The sequence below is a fragment of the Etheostoma cragini genome, chromosome 6, assembly GCF_013103735.1.
Source record: "Etheostoma cragini isolate CJK2018 chromosome 6, CSU_Ecrag_1.0, whole genome shotgun sequence".
In the NCBI taxonomy this organism is placed as follows: domain Eukaryota; kingdom Metazoa; phylum Chordata; class Actinopteri; order Perciformes; family Percidae; genus Etheostoma; species Etheostoma cragini.
This window is the reverse complement of record NC_048412.1, coordinates 14,435,914-14,463,670: the sequence shown is the minus strand read 5'-3', so window position 1 is coordinate 14,463,670 and position 27,757 is coordinate 14,435,914. Positions and strand designations below refer to the sequence as shown.

At 40.2% G+C, this 27,757-nt stretch overlaps 2 protein-coding genes across 4 annotated transcripts in view; one reads left to right on the top strand and one right to left on the bottom strand.

Annotated features, from left to right (window-relative positions):
• Positions 1 to 17: 17 nt before the first annotated feature.
• zmp:0000001114 (suppressor of tumorigenicity 14 protein homolog) lies at positions 18 to 24,311 on the bottom strand. 2 transcript variants are annotated; one of them, XM_034875384.1, is made up of 19 exons: positions 24,039 to 24,311; positions 15,166 to 15,313; positions 14,381 to 14,541; positions 13,136 to 13,206; positions 11,958 to 12,130; positions 11,208 to 11,248; positions 10,303 to 10,529; positions 8,472 to 8,611; positions 8,224 to 8,327; positions 7,688 to 7,797; positions 7,285 to 7,415; positions 6,709 to 6,813; positions 5,973 to 6,080; positions 5,512 to 5,625; positions 4,930 to 5,049; positions 4,235 to 4,415; positions 2,835 to 3,103; positions 2,151 to 2,287; positions 18 to 2,018 (listed from the first exon to the last, which is right to left on the bottom strand). In XM_034875384.1, the coding sequence occupies exons 1-19, from the start codon at positions 24,057 to 24,059 to the stop codon at positions 1,857 to 1,859; spliced, it is 2,523 nt and encodes an 840-aa protein (XP_034731275.1). In that variant the 5' UTR covers positions 24,060 to 24,311; the 3' UTR covers positions 18 to 1,856. The 2 variants fall into 2 exon arrangements, with proteins under 2 accessions (XP_034731275.1, XP_034731276.1); XM_034875385.1 differs by having other exon boundaries at positions 10,303 to 10,531; positions 11,213 to 11,248.
• A 2,469-nt stretch (positions 24,312 to 26,780) lies between these two features.
• Positions 26,781 to 27,757, top strand: part of aplp1 (amyloid beta (A4) precursor-like protein 1) — a 32,864-nt gene continuing 31,887 nt past the window's right edge. For both annotated transcript variants that reach the window (XM_034875390.1, XM_034875389.1), the window contains exon 1: positions 26,781 to 27,046. In XM_034875390.1, the coding sequence (XP_034731281.1) occupies positions 26,987 to 27,046 (60 nt within the window). In that variant the 5' untranslated portion in view covers positions 26,781 to 26,986. The remainder of the gene's footprint in view (positions 27,047 to 27,757) is intronic.

The following is a 27,757-nucleotide window of genomic DNA, read 5'->3' as shown; positions in this document are numbered from 1 at the left end:
TGAGAAGGGACAAGGTCTCCCAAGACATGCATTTATTATGCACAACATAATACAAAACGAGACCTTGTCAAAGACAAATAGTACAAATAATGCAATTAGGTGCTGAGGAATCGGATAAAAGATGTTTATTACTACGACTCTTTCATACAAAAAAAGTGAACATACACAAACAAAGAAAGGTTATAAAGTATGTTGATATTCCAAATCACACTGTACAATGCTCATGAACCCATCTAAGTTGTGGCTTCTCCCTACTTTAAAAAAAATACATTTACGCTTGCATAGTTTCACTGTAAGGCTCTATGGAATTATTGAAAGAGGTCCTCAGTGATATCCTCAACACATTTTTCTTCTTAATTCTTTCCCCTCCAATAAATAATACTTATGCAAATCTTTGATTTGCTTATCCAGGATACAATATTCCCAAGATAAGTCAGAGATGAAGGCAAGTAGACTAAAAGAAACCATCCAGTCAAATCTTAAAATTTAAAAGTTGACTGAGTTGGTCGTGAGAAAAGAGAGAAAACTCGCAGAGATAGAAACTCATTGCGTTGCTTTGGCAAACTGATGAAAACCCATTGGTTTATCTAAGGTCTCAGTTGTGTGAGTGACGGCCTTAAAAACCCTGAGCTTAACTTGAGACCTGTGCAAAAGCCAACTCAATGTAATAGTCATCCTCTGATCCCCCCCCCCCCCCCCGTTTTTTTTTAATATCACTTTTTGGCAAACAATTCATTCACAGACCAGACAAGGCCAGTAAGCATCTGTAATATAAATACTAATCTAGGACCCCTTCCCAGATCAAAAACAACTTAAAACAACTTTAGCATCACACCAGTCTTTACATTCTGGACTTTTTATCCGTTTTAGCCCACTGACTACAAATCGGGTATACTTAACATCACTGATATGGGCTTTTAGATTGATTTTTGCATTTTATACACTTCTGCTTTCAATTATTTTTAGTATCACATGAAAATGCCCCTGCATGGATTTGAGTAACATGTTGATACTTTTTTTTTTCTCTTAACTTATGTTATCACCGGTTAATGCTTATACTTTTCTGATAAAAACTGAGACTAATGGCTGTGTGGCAGATGAAACTAAATAATCAATCTAAAAACCTATGCTATGCTTTGGCAAATAATCGTCAGTAATGTATTAGTGTTTTGTAGCAAATAGGCTAAAACAAGAGTTATGGTCCTTTAAGATACTTTGATAAACACAATCCCAAATTCATAGCTATATAAAGTATGAGCCCACTGGCAAAGTGAAACATTGACTGCACCCAAAGAGGATGAAGGCCTATCACCAGTTTAGAAATACACAACACTAACGCTTAAAAGCACTACCTACTTGTACACTATCAAATGTGTAAAATGTTCAGATTAAAAAGTTATCTTGGACAACTAATTCCCAGAATTTGCATATTTCATCATTTGCACTCAAGGTTTATTCACCAGTAAAACATTATTGATGGCTAGGTAAAAGACATTGTGCTGATTTATGCCTTATACTATTTACTTAAACTATACAAAATATGAGTTTGAGTGGACTGTGTGACTGTGTGTGTGTGTGTGTGTGTGTGTGTGTGTGTGTGTGTGTGTATGTGTGTGTGTGTGTGAGAGAGAGAGAATGAGTGGGAGTGGTAAAATGGGGGTTGGCAACCGTATAAAGTGCTTTAAGTCACTCATGTGAGCAGTTGGGTCCGTGCAGCAATATCCTCAGTCTGCTGCTATATTAATACATTTCGGAGAGACTTGTCCCAAATCCGACTCAAATGTTCTGTCTCCATTACCTTTAGCACTATGATGTTGGACCACATTCTCCATCTCTCTCTGTTCCTGCCGACATCATCAAATCCCTGTCTCCTTCCTGATCCAGTCTACTAGCTTGGTGACGCGTGTGTAGACACCAGGCTTGTTCCGACGGGCGCAGCCCTCACCCCAGCTTACGATGCCGGCCTGGAACCACTTACCACTCTCCTCAAAACATACTAGGGGGCCTCCGGAGTCTCCCTGGGGACCACGGTGAAGGAAGAGTGATTATTAGATTGGGTTTTGATGTGAGAGCATGCTAATTATTTCTGCATTATCTTTATCATCCCTTTGTCCTTATACTGTTCTAGATAACATGTTGCTCGGTCGTACCTGGCATGCGTCAACTCCTCCAGCCAAGAATCCACTGCAGAGCATCCTGGAGGTGAGTTGGCCCTCTGTGACCACATCGCACACCGTGTCGTTGATGATTTTCACCGATGCTTTCTGCAGCAGCTGTGACTTTGAACCTGCAAGAGCAGGACAAAGGGGTCACATGACCTCTGTGTTCACCACTAACATCAAAGGTGTTAATGGGCTGGATTAGTGTTAGCTAATGAAGGTTTAAGAGGCATCCCGGGAGAGCCGACGTCTGTCTTGATATATGGATATGGAAGAAGGCTTAATGGAATACAGCAGATTAGAAAAAAAGATGAGAGGGAGAGTTGAGCGGTAAAGAAGTATGTCACGATGGGAAAGATAAAGAAATGGGAGGGGCATTAAAGGAAAGGAAGGCTAAAGGATGAAATGAGAAGGAGATGAAGGGAAGACGAAGGAAGCAGGCAGGGAATGAAGAAGAAGGACAGAGATGAATAGCTTATTGTGAGAAGGATGGGGGAGGAGTAGGATGTCTTAATCTTGATGAGAGTTGGATATGCAAAAAAGAAAAACACAACTGTAGATTGGGTCACACATTATTGAGGAATAACAGTATAAATATTCAAAATTAGTATATCAGTTACAGCGAAAAACAAATGACAATACTTCTACCCAGAATCACCAATTTCTGCATAATACCTCCTTCTCGGAGCGCGCCCCAGCCTGTGACCCAGCAGGACATGCCTGCAGGGAAGATGTGGGAGGAAGTGGGTAGGCAGATGGGTTGAATGGTGTTGGTGAATTCCAGCGGCTCCTTGAGTTCCAGCAGTGCAATGTCATAGTCAAAGGTCATCTGATTGTAATTTGGGTGTGGGATGATCCTCTTCACAAATCGGAGCTGCACTCCATCCCGCTTGTACTGGTCCTGCATGCCACTGTAGGTTTGCCAGTTGGATGCAACGAGGTTCCTGTGGTAGCATCGTAGGGCAAAGGTTATGTTTCTGTACACGTGCGAGCCAGGATCGGTGAACCTATAGCTAACATTATAATCATGTGTGCAATGCAATACAAGCCCACAAAACAGTCCTGCAACATATGCTACTGTAAGGTTACAGTTTCTGTTGAGACACCTTCCAACATATAGCAATACAGCATCCTCTCTAACAGTCTCAGCGAGACCTAAACATTATACGTAGGGCTAGGCAATATATCAATATTATATCAACCTCAATACATGAGACTAGATATTGTTTTAAATTGTTGATATCATGATGTGACACAAGCTTCGTCTTTTCCTGGTTTTACAAGTTACAATAAAGTAAAGTGATGTACTTATCTGAATTTACCAGATTGTTCTGTAATTTGCCTTTACCCACTTTGTCATTATATCCATTTTTGGTGATAATATCTAAAATCTAATTTTGTACATTTGTCGTGGAAGCACCATTAGTCATAACCCTACAATATTGTGGCAATATGGACACTGATGTATTTGGTCAAAAGTATTGTGATTTTTGATTTACTCCATATTGCCCAACTAATTATAAGCAACAAAAGGTATTTGGTTACATTATTGTACTGGATTGCATTCAATGTTCATTATATTGTCTCCTGTACAAAAATATGCAAATATACTACTTATTGTGATAGAAGACATATATGAAAAGTGTTGTGGCTTCTATATAAAGTAATCTGATAAAATGCTTGCAAATTAAATATAATCTTTGTATAGCAAATATCAAATGTGAATCTTTGAAAATGAACACATTTTTCTCTCAAAAACAACAGAGGTGGCTCAGGTCGAACAGCATGGTTAGTGCTCCACCTACAGGGCACTCTGATGAATACAGCTCCATGCTTTCATAGAAGAAATGTAAGTTTAGCCCCCTCCCTTCAAGGTTTTTCCAAATTAACTGCATCATCAGGGGCTAATTTTCAGACTTTGCAATTTGTATATAAATGGTCCTCCGATGTGCTTTTTTCCTGAAGAATATGTCTGAGCTTATTGCATAATGAGATGTAATCGATTCAAAAGTGCTTTTGCACACCTCTTTTCTAAGGCAAATTCACCTGAGGTGAACCGTTTGACTGAAACTCACTCTGCGCTGCTGGTGACAAAGCAGTGGGAAGCCGAAAGGATCCACTTGTTAGATATGATGGAGGCCCCGCAAACATGCCCATTGGTCAGGAAGTGAAGGCTGACCTGCCAGGGCCACTCCCCCAACTCAGCGTTCTGCCCTCCTACGATGCGGTTCAGCTTATAGGGCCTGGTGCCACAAGCTGACATTTAACAGAGAATATAATTAGAGAGGAGAGGCATTGAACGGTGAGTGCAAAATACTAGGTGAGACTGGCATTTGTGATCAGAGGGAAAAAATCTGAAAATGAAATTAAGTTGACTGGAAGCTATCATGATGCAGGCCTTTGCTGTGAATCCTACTACAACTCTTTGGAATCCTAATAAGGCACACTGGCATATTAGCTGATCAAAAAAACTGAAAAAAAACACAGACACATCCTGAGGCTTAAATGGAGGAAAAAACAAAATCTTCAGAGATGACAAGCACTGCTTTCAAAGACAAATGAAATAAATAAAGCAGTCAAGGCCTGGGGCTCTTTTCTAACAGACAGCCCTAATACGCAGCTCAACCCAGCTCTTCTATAATCGAGTTTGAATGACACTGAAGAGATTAGATCCACTTTCAGCTGTTTAACAAATTGTAAAAAAAAAAAAAAAAAAGAAAAGTAAAATGCTACATTTTCCAAGGTGGAAAGAGATTAAAACAATTCTTACCGCAGTTGGCCTCGTCAGAGTTATCAGAGCAGTCGCTGACACGGTCACATTCGGCATTCACCTTGTTGACACATTGGTTGTTCCCACACTTGAAGCTGTAGTCAGAGCATTGGCCCACCTCTAAAGTGAGGTGGAGACAGGTCCCAAAATCAAAACACATAGCTATTTCAGCCAAGCGTTAGAGCATTGCTAAGTAATAGTAACACTATGCAATCTAAGTGAGGCTTGAATGCACAATGCCTCGTGTTTAAGGAGCACATTGCAATGAATGGGGGCATTGATTGGGGTTTAGGTTTAATATCCCCCTTTATTCACAGAAGTGAAATGCAAGAGAGCCCTGTGTGTGTGTGTGTGTGTGTGTGTGTGTGGAGGAAATAAGAGAAGGAGCTAAAAGAGAATAGTGAAAAATACTTTTGAATTAAGAATGAAGTCTTCAGCGTAGCAGGGTTGTAGAATTCTAAAGCTTTACTGACAAAGGTTAATCACCTAATAGTTTGTAATTGTGTAACATTAAAATCGCTCCGGTGGGACTTTTTTTAAATGTGTGACTGGCTGGGAAAACAAATAAGTGCTGCCACTTACCGCCTTCACAAGAGGCCTCGTCGCTTCCATCTTCACAGTCCTGTTTCTTGTCGCACACAACTTCCTGAGGCATACAAACCCCGTTACCACAGCGCCACTCGCCCACATCACAACCTAGAGGCAATGAAACATAGTGAAGAGGAAATCATTATAAAATAAAGATGAAAACTTGAATAAAAGCACAAGACATCCCAATAGGTTTCAGGAGGACAATAGATGTGAAGACATGTGGATATTAGCATCAGCCTCCATTCTTCTTGTGTGTATTACACATGATTAACCGTCCGGAGGGATGCTGAGCAAATTGAGCTTCAAGGCATCAAACAAACTCCATTACCGATAAAGTAATGACGGCACACAGCCCAGGAGTCAGTGACCAGAGCATTAGCAGTGGTGTGCCTTTAATGTTAACACAATTAGCATAGCATTATATAGGGTTTGAATGCTTTAAAAATACTTACTGCAACTTTTCTCATCGCTCCCGTCTCCACAGTCATTGACGCGATCGCACACCCAGAGTTTGGGTTTGCACAGGCCATTGTCACAAGCAAACTGATCCTTCCCGCACTCTGAGGTAATAGAAATGCCAAGTATTAGTGCAACAAAGGAAGATGCTTATAAGAGTGATTGAAAAAGGGCATGTTCACCAACACAAATCACACACCTTACACCAGTAGGTAAAGATAATTTGAAAAAGGTAACAGCTAGAGCCGTAAAGACATTTTTATTTCTTTCCAAGAATTTAATGAGAAGATAGATAACCCTTTCATGTTTGTAGGATACAGGCAGCAGCCAGTTAGCTTAGCACATACTGTCATTATTGTACATTGTAAGAGTTTGAAAAAGGGCTACCTCTACAGCTCGCATTTTTAATTAAGTAACGGGATAGGATATTCCAAATGCAGTGTGTGTGTGTGTGTGTGTGTATATATACACACACACACACACACACACACACACACACACACACACACACACACACACACACACACACCTACCTACCTACCTATCTATCTATCTATCTATCTATCCAACCACTGTGGAGATGTCAATGACTTAATGAGTCTTCCTGCAGTATGGGCTTAATGTTTGGAACTATACCTTTAGGGGCTAAGAGTGGAGAATATAGAAAACAGGATAAGAAATAGGAGAGTAGGATAAACAGAAAAAGTGTGGTTGGGGCAAGGGGGAACTCACCGCACTTCATCTCGTCGCTCATATCACCGCAGTCGTTCCAGCCATCACACTTCAGTTCTTTTGCGATGCAGATGCTAGAGGCGCAGGTAAACTTGTTGGGGCAAGCTGCTCACAAAAACAGAGAAAAGAGGGAGGGAGCAGGGAGAAAAGGAGAGAAAGACGATGATGACAAATTGAGCGAGAGGGAGTGACAGTGTATGCTCGCAACATCCATCATGTTGCCAATGCTTGTCCCTGTTGATCAGAGCAATTAGAAATCCATTTCAGTCAAACTGGGAGACAACATAAAGAGCGCAGGGTGGCGTGCTCCTGACTGACAGTGGCAAATAAAATGGCCCCAATAAACAAGCTCTCTGGTGATTAGTCTAGCGCTTCAGTTTCAATGCTGCAGTTTCTAAGCCACTATCACTAAACAGCTCCTTTGACTGTCAGTCAGCTACTGTCTCGTGGTCTCTCAGACTACATGGTTACTCCCCCTATCTCGCTCTGTAATGGCAGGCTACGAGTGTCAGTGTCACGTTGCAACGTTTCACCCATCTTGCCAAGTGTGGGTGCGAGACAAGACTTTAAACTTACGGTTTGCAGGATCGTAAGCGCTGTACTCGGCACTGAAGCCTTTGTCAGTGTAGGACTCATCGGAGTGGAAGCTCACCATGAGGGTGTTGGTCTCGCTGGTCAGAGCCAAAGATGAAATTTCTCCGCAATACCTGGGACACAAGACCAATGTTTAAAGGAACATTCAGGTTTCTTACAACTTGGGTTTAATTTTTTTATTACCAGCGGGTATGATGACAATGGTCTCACTAAAGTAAATGCTAAGATAAGAGTAAAAGGGCACCATTACTACAACAATGTCTAAGGGGGCGAGAAACGAGAGCAGTCAGAATAACACAAAGTTGTTCTGTTAACGGTGACAGATGTTTTCTACAGATGGTATACAGAGTATCATTTAGCGTTCTTTAAATAGCTGAAGTCTTACTTGTTGTCCATAACCTCCACATAGTCTTTGTGACAATCACGGGTGTCCACCCTGGGCTCTTTAATGCGGAACATGGTGAACTTCACCCGCACCTTGTTCCCAGCAGGGACCTACAGCACAGAGGAAAACTGATTGGTACTAACAACCTTATTTGGCATGCATGTCCCTCCTCCACATACACACAAAGACATATCTCTATGCAGTGTAAATGCAAGCAGACAAGTTTGCAACCAACCAGGCAATGGGTGTATGTGCGCAAGCACGCATAGCACACACACACACACACACTCACACACTCACACACACACACACACACACACACACCGTGGCTTAGCCAGAGCTGCGGCAGCAACAGCAGTCTGACAGATGAAGATAGAAGAGGTACTGAACAGCTTGGCTTCTATAGTGCTGTCTCAGCATTCCTCTCATGGCAGGCTAAGGATGGAGGAGGAGGAGGAGGAGGAGAAGGAGGAGGAGGAGGAGAAGGGGTTTCAGGTAGAGGAGGGGACAAGCGTAAGGAGCAGAGTGTTGCAAACCTTGATGGTCCAATTGCAGTCCACTGTAGGAGGATAGAAGCTGGGGTAAAGTGGAGAGGTAAAGACTCCTTGATTTTCAGAAAGAATGCCACCACAGGTTCTAACTGAAAGCAAAACAAGTCATATATTTACATTTGAGCATAACACAAATGGTTTAAGTATTAACAGAACTAAACAAATTGAGGTATATTCTTGTAGATGAAGTACAGAATGCAGCTGATGGTAAGTGCTGAAAATGTCTTAATTACCGTTGGACCGGAGTTTGGTGCTGTACACGGCCTGGAATCCGGCCCTATGGATATCCGAGTCAGTTATCAAATTAATCAGCATGATGTTGCCGGATGACACCACTGCCAGAGGGTTGGAGGGGGGCCTCTGCCCACACTTTCTGTGAGAGAAGGGTGAGCAGTCAAGCAAAATGGTACACAAACCAGGTACGATTACAGAATCACAAAGAGGTGTTTGCCATAAATTGTAGTAAACACAACCAGAAAGCGTGAGCTGAACGCCTGATGCATTTACTGACTGGAGTTTTGCTCTTTCTTAAGATGTGAAAAATTATACATCTGTAATTCCTTTTAGTCGAAAGCACTAAAAACATCGATTTGGCAAAACAAGTTTAAAATGCTTAACAGAAAAAAGATATTTGAAAAGAAATCAATAGATAAGTAGAGAGGGGTAGAGTAAGAGATGAATAAGGAGAGATGTGCCAGCACTAGATAGAAATTGCTTAGAGTTTCAAAATCAAACATTAGGTACATAAGCAAAAAGTTTCAGCATTGCTAGCGGCAGAGCAGTGGAGGTGTGAATGACATTGCAAGAGCAGCAATACATCTACCTCTAGTAGAATAATGTCATTATACAGTATTATATTATGGCTCTCATAAACACCATGTCACCTTGGATAAAGTTGATCGCTCAATAGCTTTATAAAAATGTTATGCATCACTTGGTAAGGCGTATTTGTTGGGCAATAGTTTCTGAGTTGGAAATTGCCTGCAGCTACAAATGATGTTGCATTCAGGAGCCTTTACTTTCAGAATCATAGCCCTCCCCCATAGACAAAGTGCAATTACACACAGTGGTGTAGCAGGATTCAGGTTGGCAACCTTAACAGATTTGAAAGCAGAGGTCTTTTTGAGCCAACTCCATCTCACTGAGGTCTCAAAAGTTAACAATAAAATGAGACATGCCGTGGTAAAGGCTTCAGGGCCAAAAAATAAATAAAATAAAAAGTTGTAATCAGAAATCCAGTGAAAGGAATGAAGTGAAACATGTTTTCCACCCACATCAAAAGAGCTTTTACTCCTAAATCCCTCTGCAACATTTCAGTCAAGTGATTCCTAGTGGCTGTCCTCTGGGAATCATGCACAACTATATTTCCACTCTCTGATCCTCAAGGCTAAATAAAAGAGACAAATGTTGGTTGAGCCCTATCAAACAAACCCTGCTAACAAGGTTTAAGGCAAAATGAGAATATGATTTGTCTCACAATTTGATGTACTGAGGGAGCAAAAACTTTAAAAATGTACTGGTTTTCTCTTCCTCTCAGGGGAGAGGCCATACCGCAATGGAAATATACCTCATTACGGCTGCTCAATATCTTATTTATTTCTTATATTCATCGCAATATCCACTAGAGAAATATATATATATATATATATATCGCGAAAAGGCTGCAACATATAGCAATAGACACTACGAGATGTTTTGTTAGTTGAAAGAAAATATTAGTAGAAAACTGCAAATTAAAATGTAACTCATTCTTTTTTAAGTGGTGCCTTTTATGTTCAATTTGTTCAATAAAAGAAATAAATGATTCCTTTAATTGGTTTAAATTCAACAAGCAATTTGTTGTATTTTAGAAGAAGACTGAAAGCAATGTCGTTATGATATTCAACGCATCTATCTACGGCAATTTTTACTAATATCGTGCAGCGCACGGAATACTGCATTGCATATGCTTCTGCGAGTAAATACTATGATGAAACCTGATCCAAAGAGATTTTACTTTTAAAAAGCACCAGAATGATCTTTTACCATGAACCAAATGTTTCTTTTAAAAAGACTCCGACTTACATTGTGATGGCCTGAGAGTCATCTGGACTCAAAGAGTCATAGATGGAGACAAAGTCATGATTGCAGTCATCCTCGATGTGGAAAAAAGGGAAAGAGACCAATATGACGCTGTCCTCTGCAGCTCGGATTTGCCACTGACAACGGGACTTGGTGGGGTACCCTGTGGGGTACCCTGGTGACATAAATTTTTTTTCCGTTTCATCAGCCTCCAGACGGTAGAAACAGTCATCTGAAAATAGGAATATTGGGGATCATACAGTGATTATCATTGTGTTTTGTATCCTGCACATTTATACTAACTTGTTTTCTTAAAAAACATTGACAGAAAAGTTTTTTGTTTTTTTCTTCCTTGGAACGTTTTTTTCCAAGGAAAATTATATTTTTTCTGTTTTTCATGCAATCCTTATTTTTTAAATTATGCATAGCAATGACTTTGCACTACAAATTATACAGTTGAAAATTATTTATTCACAAGTTCTGCCATCCTTTCTGTCATAGATGTATGCAAAGACAGATTCACGTCCAGATAGTACAGCTACTTTGCTAAACCAATGTAATGCAGTCTAATCATCTCAAGTTAATAAATCAGCAGACAGTGTCAAAAAGAAGTGTTGTGCATGAATAAATGAGACCTTTATTACCCCGAAGGGAATTTCTTTTGCACTCAAGGGAGCCACAATTAAACATTAAGCCCATACAACAGTGAAACAATAAAGGATAATGAAAAGACAATAGTGCATAGCGACTGACTCGCTCCGGCCTGATACAGGGTTCTCGATCTCTGACTAGAGCAGCACATGTACAGTAGGGGTCAGGCCAGCAATTCGTTACAGACTGGCAGGAGGCTGAGCATCTAGCCAGCTGGAAAATTACAACTGCGAGTGATTGAAACGGGACATGCCGTACTCACCGTCTCTGGGGTTCCTCACCATGCGAGAATCTGTTACTGGAGACAGAGAGAAGAAGCAGTCAAAAGTGAGGAAAGGTAAGAATGGGTCGCTAATGTTGGGTGGTTGATAGGATTTGATGCATGAGCCTAAAATATTTGGGTTGCACATTTTCTGCGGTAAAGAGAACCGGTGATGGTGTGTTGCTCTTTCTGCTCAATCTCACAATGCCATACTGCAGCTAACCCATACATCTCTGTCCAACTATCTGAGACAGCAACATCAAATCATAACCACAGAAATTCTTTTTAAGAAGACCAAAAACCCCTGAGTCACAGGGCCAGAGATTGGCAAGTAGCCAGGATGTGGACAAATGCAATGTGAATGGTGAGAGGACAGAAGGAAGAAAAATGTGTGTCTCAAGCCGGGCCAGAGCCCAGTTGATATCATTAGAGGATCCAAACAGCACACGATGTGCAATCTTAGATGCAGCACAAGCAGAGAGGTCTGGCTTATCTGTAATCATCTTATCAGTACAACTCAGAGTGAGCTCCTATAATACAAACAGAAAGCATACCAATGATAAAAATAGGAAAATACCACTGCTAATAGGAAATGACAATTACCTCATTCACAGTATATCTGTATCCAGAGAGCTTTATCTTTGCTGATTGTTAAATGTCATAATCTGGAGCCAGTTGTAGTCCCATCTTTTTGCCCCTTGGTGTGACCCCTCCCTCCCTCCCACCTGGCCCTGGTGGTACCTACATGAGGCAGTGACATCAGTGATCTTGACAAACAGGTGGTTCCCCAGGCTGCGCTGCTCCTTAATGCCATTCTCCAGTACCTTCAGCACCCGCATCTCTGAGAACTGGGGCACGATCTCCAGATCTTCAACTGGAATATCAAATTGGGTCCAATAGAAGGCCAACATACCCTCACTGGTGTAGGAAGAGGTGAGAGAGAAATGGATGGAGGGTTGGAAGTGAGAGCATAAACACTTGTCACTGAAAAAGCAAAAATGTGTGGAATACGGGTGATTTGGATTACTGTAAATCACAAAATTCAAAGCAGTAGCTGAATGCTCTGTGAGCTGTTGGGATGTAGTGCAACTGTCAGTACAGAACTTCCCAATCCACTACAGTGCAATGCTACACACATAACTGGTGTGGTCACAAGACAACATCGAACATTTGGAACTTTTCCATTAATGGTACTTCCTCGACTCGCCAACAGTGACCCGTCCTTCTTTTTCCATTGCAGATTAGTACCGCTTTATGCGTGAGGCGAGCCGTTGCTGGTCATCATAGCAGGAAACTACGGTGTTGTAACGCGACAAAGACGCAGAATGTCGAAGATGTGTTTTTTTTTTTTATTCTAGGCATGTGGCTGTTGCCACAGGCAGAAGACAAAATTAGTTTCAAAAGAAGCTGAAGGCAGCAAAAAAAATAAAAATAAAACTCTGGCTAAACGATTTAAACACGGGGGGTTTGCACACGACACCCCCTCCCCCCCCACCCCATCTGCGGCTGGCAATGATGATGCACTGAATAGTGACGATTCTCTCTGACCAATCAGTAGCCTGCAGGTTTTCATGCCATGTCAGGTAGTATTAAAAAAAAAAAAAAAGTACCAGGTACTAACAGGTACCAGGGACTTTTTACCGTAATGGAAAACCCAAAAAAGGTGAGTAGAGTAGAGGCAAATCAAGTAGGTACCCTGCAATGGAAAAACCCCAATTGATTTAGGTTAAACCAAGAAATGCAACAGATTTTAAACTTGGAACTGATTGAGACTTCAAATGCCTCCAGACAGTTATGCAACAAAGCTTTACCTTCACACAAGATTTAGTATAACATTTATTTTTTACATTAAGTTTTTACTCTCTGTTCAGCAGTATAAAAAATAAATTAAAAAAAATAGAGGAGCTCTCTATTTCACAGTACCTGAATGCAGTGATCTGAGACTTAGTGTAGTACTTTTCAAGGAGTGGATCTTTCTTGTAGTTTTCCTTAAGCTGTGTAGAGAAGATGTATTTTGAGAAGAAAGCTACTGAAAAGAACATGTACAAGATTTCTGCTTGTCTGCCTAAAGAAAAAAGTACAAATTAGCATGTTAACATTAAAACAGATTTCCATGAAAAGCACACACCAATGGGATTCTCAATTAACTGGTTTGCCGTCAGCAGTGGTGAGCTGCGAACTGTGTCAGACAAGGCTGTAGTCATACTTTATGGGCTAAAATGCAGGTCACTAACATTTTTTACGCATGTAAGGCATTATCTAACCTCAAGTGCTTGTTGTGGAAAAAAGGGTAAAGAACCAGCTGCTGAAGGATGAGCAGATATCATTTGGTAATAAAAGCCCAAAGTGACATGGAGAAAGAGGAAAGGGGATGTTTGTAGGACAAAGAGTTCCGTTATCATAAAACATTAACACCAATTTCAAAATGGCCATTTCTAAAGTTAAAGTCAGCAACAATAAATATGAACCCATCTCTATTTTACTAAAACCAATTTAAGACACACAGATAAGATACGGTATTTAAGGACTCCAAAGGCAGGTGGTGTAAAAGTGACGTTGGTTAAACATGTTGCCTCTATCTCAAAGTTGCCTCAGCTCAGCAGTTTACTTAAAACTATAGTCCATAAGTTCTATCAATCATGTTAACAGTAACCTAGATCTGAAGATATTCCTCTAAAGTGGTTCTTTTTGTTATTGCATCAAAGTGCAAACCTAGTACACCATGAAGCTTTTCCCCCCAATCATCTAGTCATCTAAGACTCCAGCTCTACCCTAATCCTCATCCAACACCCTCGCTTCAGTAGCTTTTTTCCCGAGAAAGTGTGCTCTTGATGGGATTTGAGCAAATTCTCTCTCTTTTTGCTATCATCATTCACTCCTAAGTAGCGCTACAAACATCTCCACTGCCTCCAATAATAGGAGATGCTGTGGAGGGAATTACAAAGAGGATGTACAGCGCATATTCCACCCACGTAACTGTGCCTTCAGCTGTGTCTGTGCAATGGTAGGGGCGTTTTTAAAAGGCATTTCCACAATGCCAAACAACTAATCCTCAATTAGAGAAGGGAACTGAGCATAACACTGCTCAAAATAATTAACAATAAACATTGTAGATGATAGAAAGGGAACAAAAATAGGAAAGTCATCTTCTTTGGGTGTCAAACTCACAATTGCTTCCAGGTTGACTGCCAACTCCTCGAATTCTTTTCCATTAGTATTCTCCAGCTCCTGGTCATACGGTACACCAACAAACTGTATATGCCCACTGAAGACCCGTGTTGATGGGCTGAGCTGCTTACTTGAAGTGGCTTCTGAATCAGCATCTTTAACTTGGAGGAGGCAGATGAGAGGTAAGTGTTTGATCAGCAAAATGATATAGGACAGCTGCCTCTGATTAAATTGGAGACTTAGGGTTACAGACCCTAAATCACCATTTTAAAGTTGTGCAGTGTGATCTCACATCAGGCACACAGTTTGGCTCTCAGAGCAATTAAAACAGCCAGTTGACTCAAGAGGTTGTTTATGGAGACTTCAGAGGCCTTTTTATCAGACCCGGTATGGGCAAATGACAGGGAAGCTGTGCCATGACATTTTTCTCCTTTGCATTATTTAAGGAGAAAGTCTGAGCTGTCAAATAGGCCAACACTAATAGGAAATTACAAAGTCCAAACAAGCCACTCTTAACTCAAAGTGATGTGTTCACAGCAAGTGAGAGTGATGCAGTTTCTGATGCTATGGCTGTCTTGGCATTAACTAATTTTAGAAATCTAAATATTCACAATTTCTCATTTAATTTTATTAAGAAATACCTTGATTTATGTACAAAAATCTCCATCATCTTTGGATTTTCTTCATCTTTAACTTACCCACACATAAAAAAAAAAAACGTATTCCTGTACGTCAAATCTCTACCGTGGATGATATAGAAGAGGAAAACTTTCTATTATACTCACAGACAAACCGCCAAATGAGAAAAGCTGCAATGGCCGCAAGGATGAGAAGAGCCACAAGGACCCCGATCAGGATGGCGACCTTCCGCTTTGATGAGACCTTCTCTTTGCTGGTTAAGAAGTCAATCCGCTCTTGACGGCCATTGCGGCCCTGATGCAGAAAAGGAGCAAAACACAGTCAGTGGACATACAGCAAGTAGGTCATGTTCAGGATTAGGGCTGCCCAATTAATCACAATTTTATCAAAATCACAATTTGAACTAGTGCAATATCCAAATCGCAGGGGGGTGCAAAATTTGTTACAGGCAAAAATATTCTACATTAAAATGTTGTGGTGCTGCAGAGACATCCCGGCCTACAAATGGTATCCTACAGACCAACGAAAACATTCTTTGTTTGGTACAGATCGTTGCAAAAAAATACAACTTCAATCTTTTTTTAAATATTGTCAATGAAAATGAGAATAATTACACAAAAATGATCATCCCCCTCCAATTTCCTGAATCATATCGCAATCGCAATATCAGCCAAAATAATCTCAATTAGATATTTTCCTAATATCATGTAGCCGTATTCAGGATGCTGGTAACATTTACTTTGGTTACACTGAAAAAGTGTGAGAGGTGTTCTAATTACAGTAGCACTAACCTCTGCTTTAACCCAAACCAGAAGATTAAAAGACAACAAAAAAAGAACTCTGACAAAAAGATACCCAATTTATTCTACAAGGATTTCAGCTTCTGACTCTTCTCACCAGAAGCCGTTCTCAACATTGATTAAAAAAAAAGAATGCACAGTAGTTAGTTGTGAACCTCCAAAAGATTAGTTTGGATACATGCAGCTATAGATCACAAATATATTAATTTGTTTTATATGGTAGGATAATGGTTTGCCAGAGTCAGATGGGATTTTCTACAAAGGAAATTAGAGAAACAACAGTGGAAACACACTAATCCCAAAAAGAAGATACATGCATCAATCTTGTGTTAGGGAAACATCTTTGACCTGTCGCGTTTGTACTCGAGGAATAGTGCATTTGCAGAATGGCGTAAAACAAACAATAGTTTTACGTTTCAATATTGAAACTGCTATGACATGTTTTTTTTTTTAAACATGATGTGAACCGTCTTACGTCCCAATGTGACATGTTCAAACATGCAGCCAGGCATATAGTACCAAACACAACTGGCAAAACCTGTTTGGTAAGTGTGACAACACTCCCACACTCACACCATCATACACACATACGGGCATTGAGAAATTTCATGATAACTTAGGGAGTCCTTGTAGAGATTATGGGCTTGCTGCTTTAGGCTGTGTTTGTGTTTGTGCATGTGTCTGTCGATACTGTGTGCATGTGTCGGTTGTTGAGCTCTCTCAAGTGGGCGGACTGAGAGAAAAGGTTTCAGGCTGGTTAGTAATCAACACACAACGAATTCAGTGCCGGTAGCCCATGAGTGAAGAAGCCCGAGTACCATTAGGAATGGAGAATCACTTTGGTATTAAATCAATTTGTCAGATGTGCTGCCCCTTAAGACGGGGGCTCAATTACATGAGTCTAGATGATAACTCATGGCAATTAAGGCCTATTCTTACACAGCTCGGGCTTCCACACATGCTTTCTAATTGGAATCTCTAACAGCAATCATGGGCCAGAATGAGCAGAATCATTAGAGATGGGGTCAGCAAGTGCTCCAGGGTCTCTCTCTCTCAGTCATCCTGATCATAGCCTAATAAAACCATTACATGCTCTTCATCATCCCATTCTTCACTCCTAGAATGAGACATCATCCCTTGTTTTAACTGTGTAGCTTTTCTTTTTAAATACCAGCTCAGTGTGTTATGCCATTATGAAACAGGAAGTATCTGTGGTACAGGAAGATCTGTCTCTCAACGCTGACGGAAGAAAAGCCACAACATGATGATGCAAAATACAAGTGGCAATGTTTGACAGAAGAAAGCTATTAAAAGTGCTGGTAAACATTTTGTTTTGACAGTGTCTATAGTGTATTTCTAAGAAGTCTAACCAGTTTTGCTAGTGGGAAAATAATTACCACTGCTGTGAGACGAAAAAAAGGAGCAGAGTTACAACTGTCCCTATTTTACTGCAATATACGGTAGACCGTGAATTATTAAAAATTAAGACGTAAGGCTCCGATGGTGTTCTTTTTCAAGACCAGTTCTCTCTCTCCCTCTTTCTCTCTCTCTCTCTCACTCACTGGTTCACGTAAAATCAAACAGTGCCGATTTTGGGAGAAAATCTGTCCTCTGCATATTGACCATAGACTGTTTATTGCACATATGTGACGTCACCCATTGTATTGTGGAAAAATGCTATAAGGCGTTGAGTTTGGCGTTATGGGCACAGGCCCCGTAGTTGCAGATGTGAACACTTTAGACGAGAGGGATGAGCGGCTTACACTCTGCGTAATGAAAATGTTTACTGAGGTAATAAATCAAGTGAGAAGTGGGACAGTTTCTCACAGACTTCGGCAGAAACCGACCTCCTTTTGCAACCACATGTGTCTCCCCCTGCTGGTATTCAGATAGGTTTAAGGCACTTCCGCATTTGCAGCCCTTCGCCAAACCGGATGCATTGTACATTCATATTTACAGTCTGTGATATTGACAGAGAGCAGAAGTCCGACACACACGCTCGCAGTGGTGCGGATGGAGCAAACTACGTCAGCTCTGCAGTTTTGTTGAAGTGACGGCAATGCCGATAAAGTAGTTTTAAGTCCACGCAGACACCTTTTACTACAATATGATATAAATGGCGAGGCGAAAGCAGTTGCAGTGCTGTTGACACAACGGTGGTTTCTATGTCCTGCTGACTGACTGATGGTTGTAAAGCAAGGCTACTTTTTTTCTACAGCCCCTTTCAGCAACAAGCGCTTTATATGAAACTTTAAAGAGCAATTAAAAACAGTCATAATGAAAATAAAGCAGGCCAAGGAAGAACAATATACAAATGAGAATAATAGTTATAGTAAGTAAGAAATTATTAAGTATTCAATTTAATAGGTTATAGGGACGGGTTTGGGAGGAGGGAGAGATTTTATTTTGGTTTAATTTCTATCAGTGTAAAATATTCTAAATAAATAACATAATGCTCTAAGTAAATAGGTTTGGAGTTATTTTTACAACCGGATTTGTTTGTAATTAAAGAAGGAAAGTACAGAAAAAAGTGCCGTTGGGTAACAGGAACCGAATTTCAGGTATCATGACCAGTATTGGTTCAGAAGTGAAAGGTACCCAACCCTACTGTATACTGATTTTATGTGTTATTACATTAATTTGATAACTACTGAAACATTGTTCAACCAGATTAAAGCATCAATAATGGGACCATTTCTCACTGTGTCCTTTTGACACTGAAGTATGTGTTACTCTGTAGGATATTTAAGTAAAGTTCTAAATGCAAGACTTTATTTTACATTAACTGAGGGAACAGATCAAGCTACATTTTCTGCCACAGATCCAATCATCTGCCAAGTTGACCTTCATTTCCAACGCTCAATAAATCAAACATCAATATGTAATGCTTTAGAACAGAAGGCTGCAAAAACCTCAAAGCATGGAGCCCAAATAACTTTAGTCATGTGGATTATTTTTGTTTCAGTTCTCAGTTGCCACACATGAATAGAGGAAGACATAAGAATGTTTAACTTATAAAGATTAACCAAGAGCAGAGTGAAAAGACAAACTGAAACCTAAATGATTGACGCCAACAAAGTCATTTTATATTCTGTATCAGTCATGCAATATGTGGCATTAGTACGTTTCCTAAATCCCTACAGAAAGTGAAGTAGGCATACTAATCTACTGACTCTCTCTACACATGGAAACTGACTGTCAGACAGATTTGTCTCAATAGAAAAGTAACATAACTGACACTTCAGTAAAAGAAACATTGTACCTACTGTCAAACTGGTTTTTATGTCAGTTCTGTATCTGCATGTGAGAAAACCACCGTTTTTTTTGTTTTTTCACCTTTGCCCGCTCATATCCCAGACTGTTCCCCTATGTTGACCTAGGGTGGCTATAGACTCCCAAGAGCCTTCCCCGATGCACATGAAGCCTCTTGATTTACTTACACTTGAACAGATCCGAGTAATCATTCATGTTAAAAGCTTTAATGATTACAACACCTGTAACACTTTGTGCTGTCTCCACTGTGACATAACAAAATGGCTGGTTTAACAAAAAGGCCTTTGGACTTCAGTCAGTCGAGTCCTGTCTCCAACTTAGGGGGGCAACAACACCCCAGATGATCCTATAACCCCTTTTCATAATTTTCTATGCAGCATGGAAGCAATATACAACAATTAATTGTGTGCAGCCTGGTACTCTTTTTATGTATACATTTAAATCAATGGATGCCTGTAATCGGGACTGTGAAATAATTCCAGGCACCTAACAACTACTGTATAACTAACAACTTACATTTATAAGAGTTCATGGAGACTGACTTCTGTTCCATCTCGTTTTCCATTGAACTTAATTCCATTATGCATTTGTGTTACCGTAGCAAGGCCTATTTTTTGGTGCTCCACCGTCCAGTCTGCAGCCATACACTCTTGACATATTCTGAACATTTTCCAGGGGTTAAAAAGAAGTCCCACAATGCAGTTACAGTTTCACAGTGTCACACAGTGTAAGACACCAAACATTCAGCTCTGGGTTAGAGCTCAAGAGTTGTGATGCTTGTTTGCAAACAAATTGGTCTTTTGGAACGACTCTTGAAGCTGAGAAGTTACTTTATTTTTGGCAAAACTGGCCAAAAGAAATCATAATAACCTTTAAACATATTGTAATTCAAGTGGTCTCATAAAAAACTAGACTCCTGCATTGTCTCCTTAGCTTTGTTTTAAGGCCTAAGTGAATCTAGAAGTCACATTAAACTGTGGCCAATCACAGATAATTTCAGAGAGAGAGTTCCTATTGGCTATGTTGCAAACGCAGATGTGCACGTCTCATTTGGTGAGAGTTCTGTACCATAGCCAACAGCTCAGGGCTGCAGCTAATTCAAGGCTAAACTATTAGATAAAAGAGTTTATTGTCATCCATCTATATACATTAGCCTTCTACATGGACTAGAGGCTGCAACACGGTACCATTGCACCTCCATAACATTGTCAGACAAAGAATGGATAGGTTTAAAAAAATATATAATTATAAGATTGATGCAGTACTCCCAGGTAAATAATCTTATTTATTTCATGTATTAGTCACCCTTGTCAGAACCTGGTAGTATCCACGACAGTATCCGTGACAGTATCCACAATGCAACTAGACCACCAGTTAAAAATGTAAACAACAGAAGCAAATAATCTCGCCTCAAGGAGGCCGGGCAAACTCGATTACTTTTAAGGTTCTGGATATTCTGAGTCTAGTTTTTCCAGATACCAGGGCTTAAGCGATAGTTTCAAAATTGTGCTGGTGCCTAAAAGGCGCCTGAACCGGTAATTTAACAAAGCTAAAAAAGAAGGCTACTAAACAACAGTCTGCGACATTAAAGATTGCAGGGGGAGCAGCTCCAGCAGGGGAGCCCAAACTTCCCTTTCTCGAGCCACATTAACCGGCTCCGACTGAGAGATCCCGAGGCGTTCCCAGGCCAGGTTGGAGATATAGGTGGCCTCCTCCCAGCTGGATGTGCCTGGAACACCTCCCTAGGGAGGTGCCTCCCTAGGGAGGTGTGCCTGGAACACCTCCCTAGGGAGGTGCCCTGGAGGCATCCTTACCAGATGCCCGAACCACCTCAACCAAGCTAAGTCCATATGGTAAAAATTACAGATTTGATAATAATGTAATAAGTACACCTTATAAAAATAACTTATTTCAGCAGTAAATTGTTTGTGAACGACAGAAACAACCACAAAATGAGATAGGGGTATGTTACAATAACTCTGAATGCACCACGAGGCCACCTGTTTTAAGTGAATGCACCATTTGTGTTGTTTAATTCCAACAACTGCTGCGCTGCAGAGGAGACTGTTGCTCTTGGTGTTGGAGTCCTCTACTATGAAATACAGTCACACTTTACACTATTTAACGTTAGATGTCAGCATTTTAAACTTGTTTAATCCAGCTGCTAGCTAAAGGTAGGCTGACGTTACCTGCTGTCGAGTGTAGTGTAAAGTCAGGCACCAAAATTAAGCACCAACATTTTGTTTCCTTGTCAAGGTACTACCGTCCTAACGTCGGTACGGTACTAACGTCGGCACTGGTGCCATATTGGCACAACGTTTCAGTACCCAACCCTATTGGCATGATTGACTGACTCACAGTGGCAAAAGATGGAAAGCGCTGACTTAAATTTAAACAAAGCCCGTGTGACACCACATTTATAACTGAAGATAATTCATTATTTATTAAACTCACCAGTTTTGTCAACATTTTAATGTATCACTCAGTGGAATCATTAATAGGAGACATGGTGTTTACACAGCATTGATTTCACTTGCTCAAATTCAAAAGGGCTGCCCTTGAGAAGAGAATTGCAATCGCAATTGAGCTTGCAAGAGAATGCAAGAGAAAAGCAGTTTGTCCTTGCCTGAGAAATTGTGTACAGACGACTCTGCTGAGCCACCACGTACACAGAGAACAGACTGACTACAATTATCATAGTAGTCCCATTTGATCCAGTGTCTAAGAGTAACCTCATTGTCTGTGAGTAATCAACCAGTAACAAAGGAAGAAACTGTTTTACTCATGCATCTTGCATCATTTAAAACAAGTATCTCTCCCACCTTTCAGAATATAAAAGACAGACGTGTGGAATGAAAACCTTATAAAATTAAATGTTGCCTTTGACAATTTTTGTAACAAAATGCAATCAATCTACTGGATCTAAATTCATTCCAATATGCAGCTCATCATTTCCTTGACAAATGTCACACACCTTTAAAAAAAAAAAACGATATAGTTGTGAAAAAGGGAAAACAGCTCTTGTTTTGATATGTCTCAACAGAAGCAAGGAAGGGGTCAAGTAAGGACATGCTTGGCAATTCCCTTGTGTCTAATACATCACAGCGTGGGCCCCCTGTCCACTTGGAGCTGGCTCACATGGATATAGATATTTTCGAGAACAAGCTACTGTTTTGAAGTCCTTGTTAATGTCCCACTATATTAAGAAATAACTATATTGCTGGAATCCTTTTACTGTTTGCTTACTTTCTCAGCAGTACACATACTGGTATACTGCAGTGTGTATTTCCCCAGGGTTTGGGGACTGTTTCTCATTAGCTGTCCAATAAACGGGGCTGAGAGCTGGTGAATTTCAGCAGCACTGACCAAATCCCTTGTAACCATTAGTGAGTCCCTTTGCAGAGTGAAGTTCACCTTCATCTGTCTGAACCTAATTTCTGCCCACACCCTCTACTGGTAATTAATTTGTCTCAAACAAGACTGAATTATGTAGTTACAAGAAGTGTATGGATAAGTACATTATGCATGTGAATTTGACCTATAGGTCAGGAAAAATAAGCTTTTTGCCTTTTTTTTATTCTATTACTATTATTTAAAATACCATCCTTTACACATATTGCATTACAAAAGCCCTCCAGTTTACAAAACTGACTTTGTGACGGAAATTTATAACTATAATTTGTAAAGAATTGGTTTTGTAAAACAAGAATTACTTAGAAATTACATGCGGTCAAAAAATTTGGGATCACTAAGAAATTTCCATTGCACTCCATTGTAGACGGAATACCATCTTAGATCAGATGCATTGTTTTTTTAACCAGGGCAGCAGTAATGCAATATTTTCTAATGTTAGTTTTACTAACCCTTGAACACTTTCAGGACCCTCTCGTATCCCCCGGGTCAAACTGACCCGTAGATTGAGATTTTAAAAACAATTCTGAAATATAATTTTACTTCATAATCTATTAACAAATATTGTCTTAATCCCAATTTCAAACACTTGAGACATAGCATTCAGTATATGTTTAGGGAATGCGGTCAGTCTCTACTAGAACACAATTAAAAATGGAAGTGGGATTCGTTTTTTGTCATAAGGTTATAATTCATGTTAAAAATCAACTATGGAAACAACATAAGGGGTCATGCCCAGAATTCTTTTCTGAACTGAGTCAGGAATACATATTTATCACAGAAAATAAGGTAAGGCCATTGATTTTCAGGTAGAAAAGAATGTAACTTGTTCCATTTTTCTTCTTGTAAAAATGTAAAATGGGTCAATTTGACCCGACTACCATACAAGGGTTAAATGATATCAGATTAGTAAACAGGATGTGCCTTTGGAACATTGAATGGTTGCTGCTAATGGACAATGTAGATATTGCATTAAATATCATCCACCCACTCAGATCACCTGATACACTTTCTATAATGGAATGGTACATGGAAAATTAAGTGACCCCAAACTTTTCCACAGGTAGTGTGTGTGCTTTTTGATAACAGTTTGAATGTTAAACAAAATTCCCTTTGTTCATAACAAGGTTCACTTACCACACTCAGCCTAACACCACATTAAAAAACTTCCCAGTCACAGACTACCGACCACACCAGAGGGAGAAGCAGCATTTAACACTCGTCAAGACTGGTTAAATCAATCATTCATTCAAACTTCCATAAGATTCCAACTCCATCCTACCAACGTTGATCCTAGGATGAGACAGACTCAGAAACATAGGTTACTGAGGACAATATAGCTTACATATATAGAAACGCCGTCAAAAGCCAAAATAGGGTTTAAAATGTACGTAGGCCTAATCGTGTGAACTCAACAGCAGGTGTTTGCCCAAAGAAAACTAACTTTATTAGTGTAGTAAAACTGTGTATCTTTGAGGGGGCATTGACACAACGGACATTGTCATTGATACGAAGGATAATTTGACCAAACTTACGTCGTATCTGGCGGAATGCATCTTCCAAAACACGCTCCAACCGAAGTCCAACTTAAGTCCAACAGGATCAGTTCACCTTCCCCGGAGCGTCACACAGTTATGAATCCTGAATTTGCAGTGTGTAGAAAAAGTATTTGCAAGTCTTTCAAGTCAAATCCAAATGTCATGGAGTCTTCCTGTACCGTCGCGATCTGGCAATGCTGAAATACCTGAAACCGTCCGCTTCCTAACACACCTATGATGTAAACCGCGCCCATATGCCTGCTGAAGCATAGCAGCTAAGCTAAGGAAGCAAAACTACAAGACCACACTGTATATATGGCATCAAATAACTACCCATGAGTCTCCACTTAACATGTATAAAATAGTGCAAAGGGACATTTTATCCAAACACTTGCTGCTCCTCCGTTTGGGGACTTTGTATCAAATAGGCCCTACTAATAGGCCAACCACGTAAACCTGCTCTGTTCCAAGTAAAAGTGCTGCAGTGAAACTGTTACTTAATTAAAGGCTTAGTCTCATCTGGACAAAGTAAATGAAAGGTGTGATGATATGTGGATGCTATTATACAGACATTAGTGGTCCCCTAATACTGTATCTCAAGTCTCTTTCCCGACATTCAGCCTTGGAGCAGAATTAGAGCCACAATGAGCTTTCTTTAGGATGTGCCTTTTCTGAGTCTGTGGCTTTTGAGGAGGAGGGGGGGGGGCAACGTGGAGACCGGGGGTGTGGCCTTGACACAACTGCCACTTTGCATTTTTGATATGGAGCTAGGAAAGTGACAGTAGACTGCGGTATGGAAAAAGAAAAGTTTGGCATTGAAACAAGAAATATTGGCACTGAAAATTGTTGAACTGATGTATAAAATACAAACATCAAAAAGTAATAATCTCACAATCCTTGGATATTATTTCACTTTGACATTTGTTTGCAACATGGTGGTTTTTCAATGTCAATCTACATTGTTTCTTGATGTCTGTGTATTTCAGTGACAGTTTTCTTTTTTTACGCTGTGTAGATTTTTACAATGTTAGTGCTTTTCAGGTTTAACTTTCTGTCACTGTTTTGGCGTAGGGAGGAGGGGCCTGAGGGGAGGGGCATAGAGGGCGTGGTTTGTGGGTAATTTATTTAGGCCACAGGGAGAGACCGCACCTCCACAGGAATCTTGCCATTTTTTCACATAAAACCAGGCTGGTTTAGTATTAACTTTTAATGTAGTTTGTCAGTTAATGCGTTCAGCCTTTTAGTGAGTATGTGATTTGCCTAAAAACCTATTATGTGCAAAAATGGCAGAGATGAACAGACTTACTTGAGATTTGGAGGTTCCAGGTGAACTTGAGGAAGTCATTGCAGATATGCGGTTTCAACACATCTGTGAGCATTCCTGTGGAGGGGGAGTCTCTGACAGTAGCCTAAGTAAATTACCCATAAACCATGCCCTCGTTGTCCCTCCCCTCAAAATCTTGACAGCCAAAAAAAAAACACTGACAAGACACAGACATTAAAAAAAATGTAGATTGACATTGAAAAACCTATGATGATGCAGACAAATGTCAAAGTGAAACAAAATCATAGAATTGTGAGATTATTACTTTTTGATGTTTGTGTTTTTTATATCAGTTCAACAGTTTTCAGTACTGATATTTGTTGTTTCAATGCCAAATTTTTTTTTCTCTACCATTGCCCTCACTGTTCTAGCTCCATAATTTGAAATCCATGACGTCTCTCTCTCTCAATTCTCTGGGCGGGTGAAGCAGGCAGAAAGTATACCCAGGGCTCAGTTTACACCCATCGCCATTTCTAGCCACTGGGGGACCACAGGCAGGCTGGGGGTGTGCATATTAATATTAAAAAAAAACTCAGAAAGTGAAATGTTTATGCCAACACTCTCTATTGAAAAATTTTAAGAGGTTTTTAATATTGAGTGTTTCAAGAAAATACAAAAAATGGGAAAAGTCAATAAATAAATAAAAATAGGCTACATTCCAAGTCACACATCTAAAATGAATGAAGTCTACAACAGTACTGCCTTCGTGAAGTGTATAATGTTCAGTTTTTCTCAAAACAGTTTGGTGTTGATTCAAGTTTCTGACATTTTGGCACCCCATTTAGATGTATGCTAAATATTAGGAACACTCAGTATAATGCAACACAGTTTATTGAATGACTGTGTTATTTAGTGCTGCCTTGCTGTTCCTCATAGACTGGCAACTGAGGGTAATTGTATATAATTGTTTTTTTAATGTCTTACCAGGTGTAATAATTGTGTGCCCCATATTTGCTTTAGTATATTTAAAAATAAAACGTTAAACCGCTTGTATATTCATATGCTCAATTTTATAATGAGTGTAATAGGTGCAGTTTTAAGAATATTTATTATTTAAGTACTTGAGTTATTTTGTAGGAAAAACATATAAGACAAAACATACTATTCACAGAGGAGCATTTCATATGCCTTACGATGTGTGTTGATTACAATTGTTGCTGATGTGTTTGCTGTTGAGCTGAAGGAGGTACCCACTTCATATAATTTTACAAATTAAAACTGCAAAGTAATATGTTAATTATATTTTCGGGTGCACTCCCTATGTACTGTCGCACTGGTAATCAGCAGGCGATCCCTGGCTGTCCTGCATTCTCAACCCATCACCACCAGATGTCTCTCCTCACTAAGCCACAGTGAGATCGCCATGAGTAAACTGTGATAAATACCCGCAGAAACAGGGCTTGGTTCTGTCAGGCTTCATCCACATTAAAATCCCAGGCTGCCATTGGAGAACCCGTTGGCAAGAGCGAACAGGACGCAGACGCAGGAGATATCGCAGGAAGGCGCCCGACGAACGCAGTGTCCATCACTTCAGCTCATGTAACCAGACAGCGTATGTTGGAGGCAGTTATTTAACAAGCAACTTGGTTATAAAAAAAGAGAGCGAAAAAAAGGCGAGAAAATGGGACATACCGCAATATTGATGGCTGTATTGTCCTACTGCGTGTTGGAAAACGTCGAGGTAAGAACAAGACAATCTGAACCATTTGTACCGATGGTGCATTGTAAATTTTCCGTCCGTTTAACTGAATGTCGATGTGGACAAAATGCTGTGTTACAGTTCTTATCGACATTACACATGCCACGCATACAGCTGCCTTTTTCTCCATATTGCTGACACGCACCCTTATCTAGGGCAGGTTTCATTTGTAAATGCATCCTCGGGCTCCGACCTATGTCAACAAGAGTAACGACACACAAGAGTCCGAGAAAACGCAGTGAAAGTGAGAGGATTTTAAATGCAAATACTGCAATGGCATGGAAGCTCAGAGTATTCATAGAGACGTGGTTTACAGTTCATTTGGCTCGCTGCGTCAAGTCTGGGCCTGTGTCGGACATGAATAATGTCACATAGGCCTTTTGATCTGTGCAAGGATGGAGCTTAAATCCCATCTCATTGGAATGGGACATCTGGCCTTGTCAGAGAGAGAAATAAGCTTGCATCCGTCCTTTAGAGGAGTGGTGCATCTCTTGAGCAGGATGGAGTCACGCATATGCAACTGCTGTTTTGTGTTACATTTGGTCTTCATGACAGAGCAGTGAAGAGATTAGAAAATTCCCAATTTAATCTCACAGTGAGGATCAGGATATATCGGATTGCAGTCGATCGTCCTCTGCATGTAGCTGTATTTCTAAATATGTTGCCTTGAACATGCGTGTACATAAACTGATC

Excerpts from the sequence above, each read along its gene's own strand:
- zmp:0000001114 (XM_034875384.1), bottom strand. The coding sequence starts at position 24,059 with ATGCATTCCGCCAGATACGAC. Across the intron at positions 10,530-11,207 it reads GGAACCCCAGAGACGGTGAG|GACTGTTTCTACCGTCTGGA; the intron begins TACGGCATGTCC and ends CTATTTTCAGAT. Across the intron at positions 2,019-2,150 it reads GAGGAGTTGACGCATGCCAG|GGAGACTCCGGAGGCCCCCT; the intron begins GTACGACCGAGC and ends CGTGGTCCCCAG.